The sequence below is a fragment of the Limulus polyphemus genome, unplaced genomic scaffold, assembly GCF_000517525.1.
Source record: "Limulus polyphemus unplaced genomic scaffold, Limulus_polyphemus-2.1.2 Scaffold2559, whole genome shotgun sequence".
In the NCBI taxonomy this organism is placed as follows: domain Eukaryota; kingdom Metazoa; phylum Arthropoda; class Merostomata; order Xiphosura; family Limulidae; genus Limulus; species Limulus polyphemus.
Window position 1 is genome coordinate 12497 of NW_013668169.1, and position 6491 is coordinate 18987.

General features: G+C 34.8%; 1 protein-coding gene across 1 annotated transcript in view; it reads right to left on the reverse strand.

The window, feature by feature from the left end:
- The window catches only part of LOC106467297, a 54132-nt gene that overhangs the window by 9516 nt on the left and 38125 nt on the right, over positions 1–6491 (reverse strand). Inside the window, exons 14-15 of the mRNA XM_022395442.1 lie at positions 1309–1523; positions 315–596 (exon numbers count right to left, since the gene is read on the reverse strand). Of these exons, the coding sequence (XP_022251150.1) occupies positions 315–596; positions 1309–1523 (497 nt within the window). The remainder of the gene's footprint in view (positions 1–314; positions 597–1308; positions 1524–6491) is intronic.

Sequence of the window (6491 nt, forward strand, 5' to 3'; positions counted from 1 at the left end):
GTTACAGAGTCACATGCTTGTGGATCCATGATTGTGTTGGTTACAGAGTCACATGCTTGTGGATCCATGATTGTGTTGGTTACAGAGTCACATGCTTGTGGATCCATGATTGTGTTGGTTACGGAGTCCAATGATTGTGGATCCATGATTGTGTTGGTTACAGAGTCCCATGCTTGTGGATCCATGATTGTGTTGGTTACGGAGTCCCATGATTGTGTTGGTTACAGGGTCCCATGATTGTATTAGTTACAGAATCCCATGATTGTGTTGGTTACAGAGTCCCATGATTGTGGATTCAATATTGTGTTGGTTACAGAGCCCCATGATTGTGGATCCATGATTGTGTTGGTTAGAGAGTCCCATGCTTGTGGTTTCATGATTGTGTTGGTTACAGAGTCCCATGCTTGTGGATCCATGATTGTGTTGGTTACGGAGTCCCATGTTTGTGGATCCATGATTGTGTTGGTTACAGAGTCACATGCTTGTGGATCCATGATTGTGTTGGTTACAGAGTCCCATGGGGTTAGTTGTTCTAGAGTATAACTTGTACTGTAATAGAAAGTTTCAGGTTTAGTTGTTCTCCAGTCTAACTTGTACTGTTATACAAGTTTCAGGGTTAAGTGTCCTACAATCTACTTGTACTTACTGGAAAGTTATAGGGTTAAGTGCTCTACAATCTAATTAATACTGTAATAGAAAGTTTCAGGGTTAAGTGTTCTACAATCTAACTTAAACTGTAATAGAAAGTTTCAGGGCTAGTTGTTCTAGAGTCTATCTTGTACTGTATTTGAAAGTTTCAGGGTTAGTTGTTCTACAATCTACTTGTACTTGCTAGAAAGTTATAGGGTAAAGTGTTCTACAATCTAATTAATACCGTAATAGAAAGTTTCAGGGTTAGTTGTTTTACAGTCTTACTTGTACTGTTATACAAGTTTCAGGGTTAGTTGTTCTACAATCTAACTTGTACTGTAATAGAAAGTTTTAGGGTTAGTTGTTCTACAGTCTAACTTGTACTGTAATAGAAAGTTTTAGGGTTAGTTGTTCTACAGTCTAACTTGTATTGTTATACATGTTTCAGAGTTAGTTGTTTTACAATCTAATTATCTATGAAAGTAATGACTTTCACATGATACACAGCACATTTTCTTTACTAGGTAGAAAATAAAAACAGATCAATAAGGTAAGAATGTATTTCATATGATAATAAACTGAATATCGAATCTCTGCAAACTGATATGATAGAAATATTAAATTATTATTATTCTCGCTCCTGATTCTGCCAATATTATTTACCACACATTTTCTCACCTTGTTGCTCTCACTAACGCTGATGGACTTAGGGCTGGGATTTGGGGAACTGGTCCAGATGGGAGAGGGATGATGATTGCAAACAGAAATTGTAGAAGTTCCAAGCCCTGGTTTAGAGTGAGGTACTCTTTCTGGGGCACACTGCAGTTTGGGTGTTAACAGGGGTTCATAGTTGTCTGACCCGGGAAGTGGGCTACAGTTGGATCTAACCAAGCCTACAGAGGGAGGACAGGAAACGATCACAGTATATTTTACATTGATGTGTTATGGAACAGGGAAATAATATTTCGAGTAATGGTCACCTCAAAATATTTATACTTTGTGTTAAATATCAGTATAACAGCAACACTGTGGAATACATAATTATATTCAGAAAAGAAAAGCTAATAACAATTAGAATATATTTTTAATTAATGTTGGAATTTTCAAAACACAGTAATAGAAAAAATAACTACCAAACATAAAACAACAATTTAACTGCTCAGTCGTCCCCTCGGTATATCAGCGGAAAGTTTCTGCACTTACGATGCTACAATCCGGGGTTCGATACCCCGCGGTAGACAGATCACAGATAGACCATTGTGTAGCTTTGTGCTAAAAACCAACTAGCAACAAGTGAACAGAAATTAAATGTAATAATTTTTTCGTTTAATATATTTCTTCTACCAGAACACAAGAACCGAAACATGATGCAAGTTAATACTTATAAGTTCCTTTTTTAGTTCTGAGTTACCTTACATTCGGTGAGAGGTTATAGATAATGTTACGACAGCGGAAGTCACGTGACGCTGGTGACACGTAATGAATTTCTCGGATGATCATGAATGATCGAGGAGACCCGAGTGTATTCGAGATACCCCCCCCCCCTTCGTTGGTATTTTAGCCTGGCAGAGAAAGCCAATAATTAATGAATGAATGAAAAGAGTTCCGGGTAATTTACGATTCTGTTTCGAGCTAGTGTGTGTGTGTTTTGCACTCGTAGAAAGCGAAATTATCAAGATTGTGAATCGCTATGATTTATAGCGTGTATTATAAAATTAGTTAAGTTTAAAGTGACGAGAAACGTACTGATTGTGAAATTACTGTGTGCTAAAAGTTTGTATCGAGGAAGAATAAACTGGTTTAACCAAGAAAGGACTTGTATCGCTGAAGTTTCTCGAAAAGAATTTCTACCGGAAAATAACAAACAAGCAGATACGTAACAATATTGTTACCGTATGTTTTATAGTTCATTTCTAGCCTCCATCCCATTCTGTCATCTATAAGTTTGATTTTTTTAACTCATTTTATTACCATTCCTATAGAAATTAACCAAGAGCTCATAAAATATCTGCTCTATTCCCACCTGATTAGTTTCATAGCTGTATATCTGATTTCAGATCTACTTCAGTCTGAGTAAAGTTATTAGTCTCAGTAAGGTTATCAGTCTAAGTAAACGTATTAGCAAAAGTAAGATTATTAGTCTGAGTAAGCCTGTTAGTCTGAGTAAGCTTGTTAGTTTGAGTAAACTTATTAGTCTGAATAAGCTTGCTTGTCTGAGTAAACTTATTAGTCTGAGTAAGCTTGTTAGTCTGAATAAACTTATATAGATAGAAAAGTAATAGACGTTTTATACAAATCGTAGTTGTTATCCATTAAATCACTAACTCGTTAATATACCATTCAGTATGCGTGGAATCCACGTATTGAGTAGCTTAATGTTTGTGGCTGTTAAACAATACAATTTGGAGAATTCACACTGTAACTAACACAACCATGGATCCACAAGCATGTGACTCTGTTACCAACAAAAGAATGGATCCACAAGCATGTGACTCTGTAACCAACACAATCATGGATCCACAAGTATGGGACTCTGTAACCAACACAATCATGAAACCACAATCATGGGACTCTGTAACCAACACAATCATGGATCCACAATCATGGGACTCTGTAACTAACACAATCACAAGCATAATATTTTATCAAGAAAAGCATGAAACCACACATACAAGCATCATATTTTATTGGGAAAAGCATGAAACCACACATACAAGCATCTTATTATATTGGGAAAAGCATGAAACCACACATGAAAGTATCATATTTCATTGGGAAAAGCATGAAACCACAAAAATATAGAAAAGAAAAAAGTTCTTCCTGATGCCCCAAAGACATGTGATATCATGAATGGAGAAAGAGATGACAGTATTTCAAGCCTATCTCAAGGCGTATTGATGTAAACTCTACTGGCATAAAAAATCAACTGATAAAACACATCCAAAACAGTCATTCAACTTGATGAAACCACAAGTTTAGCTCAGCTCTGGTATTAGTACGATACTATTACAAAGAGGAAGTGTGTAAAGAGTATCTGTTTTGACAAAAACTCAAAGGGAGACTTACAGGGAAGCCAACTTCTCTCCTGTTGATTTGTTTTCAACACAAACAATCTTTCTTGGGTTAATTGTGTTAGGGCAGACAAGGAAAGGTTCAGAGCCAAATTAAATGCTCTTGCTCTAGGTGTAACATCTACACATTGCATCATACACAGTGAATCACTAACTTCAAAGAAATTGCTTCCAGAAGCAAACAAAGTGAACTTTGTGAAATCAAATCTGTGAACAGCAGGATCTTTCCATTCTTTATGGAGAAATTGGATCAATGTACGATAAGCTCCTTCTATATGCAGAGGTGCGCTGGTTGTTTCTAGCTGGAAGCTACTCAATCACATTGTGCAGCTGAACTTTATATTTTTTGATAGACTGCAACCCCACACTAACAGGACATTTAATGGATAAAAGTGTTTTCTATTATTCAACGACCTTAACTTGTCTCTTCAAGGTCGGATAGCAATATTTGCCATAGTGACAAAGTGTCTGCATTTCGCAAAATACTGAGCTGTGGAAAAAACAAATTTGAAAATGGAAATAGGGAAATGTTTCCTTGCCTCAGTGAATTATTGGAAGAAAATGAGTCAAATCATAGTCTTATTGGTGACGTTATTTCTATTCATCTCGAAAAACTTCGGTGTAAATTTGCATATCATTTCAAGAATGAACGGAAGAACATGATTGCATTAGAATTAATTTAATATTATCATAACTTCTCATCTGCCAATGGAAGCTCAAGAACAACTAATAGAACTATCCAATCACAAAATTCATAAAGGAGAATGCAAATCAAAACCTCTTGGGAACTTATGGAATACCCTAATTTGTCAAGAAAAATGATGGACGTGGTTTTGCCTTTCACACCAACTTATCTGTGGTCTCACAGCTACCTAAACAAAATACCAATTTCGTCTGCAGGTAGAAGGGTATCTCCGAGTTGCTGTGTTAACAGTTCAGCCAAGATTGGAACTCATCTCAAGCTCAAGTCCACTTTTTATATGAAATTATTGAGTAAATTCAAACTGTTTGTCTTATGCTATACAATACTTTGTTTGTGTGTTTGTCAGCAAGATTAATCGAAAACGGCTGGATGGATTTGGACGAAAGTTGGTATACGCTTGAACTATGACCCAAATTAGAAATGATTATTTTTTTGGAGGTCAAGATCAAAGCTCTAGGTCACGAAAATCCGAAATATTCCTATCTGTTACCATGGGGACCAAGTTTTCACACTATGTTTGCTCTATAACTCAATCAAACTTGGTGGACATATAACATAACATAATATTTTATGACAACACAGGACCTATTGGTCCATCTCGGCTGTTCCATCCTCAAAACTAAATTAAAATGATTAAATAATAATAATAATAAAACTTTAAACCCAACCCTTTTCATTCATTCATATACTTAAAGCTTTTTCTTAAAAATCACTTGAATTTACTCTCTCTACAACATCTGAAGGCAACCCATTCCAAAAGTTAACTACCCTGTTAGAAAAATAAAACTTTAAACCCAACCCTTTTCATTCATTCATATACTTAAAGCTTTTTCTTAAAATCACTTGAATTTACTCCCTCTACAACATCTGAAGGCAACCCATTCCAAAAGCTAACTACCCTGTTAGAAAAATAAAACTGTAAATATTGTTCTTCATTTCCTTCCAAAAATAGTCCGTATCCATTGATAACAACGGACACATTTTGTATTTTTTTTAGGGCTCAATATGATCAACGCTGCGTGGCAGAGGCATGCACTCTACTGAGTGTCCCCTATAGTTTATATATGTTTTTGAGATTTTACGTACATTCTTCACTAATGTTTTTGAGATTGTTATACAAATTATCAAGTAATATTTTAGAAGCTGCTATATACATTATTAAGCAATATTTTTTAGGTTTCTATATATTTTATTAAGTAATGTTTTTGAGGTTGCGACATATATCATTAATAATGTTTTCAAGATATTAAGTAATGTTCCTACATATGTTATTAAGTCATGTCTTGGGGTTATTACATACGTTATTAAGTAATGTTTTATTGTTCTTGAAAGTCTAAATCTACTGAGATTGAGTACTCACCTCGATCTCTCCTGTGATGTTTTGTGCTCGGAACTTGTACTGTAATAGAAAATTTCAGGGTTAGTTCTAGCATCTAACTTATACTGTATTAGAAAATTTCACATACAAGCATCATATTGTATTGGGAAAAGCATGAAATCACACATTGTGGTGTCACGATTTTCCCAATAAAATATTATGCTTGTATGTGTGATTTCATGCTTTTCCCAATACAATATAATGCTTGTATGTGTGGTTTCATGCTTTTCCCAATAAAGTATGGTGCTTGTATATGTGGTGTCATGTTTTCTCAATAAAATATTATGCTTGTATGTGTGGTTTCATGTTTTCCCAATAAAATATGACACTTGTATATGTGGTTTCATGCTTTTCCCAATAAAATATGATGCTTTTATGTGTGGTTTCATGCTTTTCTTAATAAAATATGACACTTGTATATGTGGTTTCATGCTTTTCCCAATAAAATATAATGCTTGTGTGTGTGGTTTCATGATTTTCCCAATAAAATATGATGCTTTTATGTGTGGTTTCATGCTTTTCTTAATAAAATATGACACTTGTATATGTGGTTTCATGCTTTTCCCAATAAAATATGATGCTTGTGTGTATGGTTTCATGCTTTTCTTAATAAAATATGACACTTGTATATGTGGTTTCATGCTTTTCCCAATAAAATATGATGCTTGTGTGTATGGTTTCCTGCTTTTCCCAATACAATATGATGCTT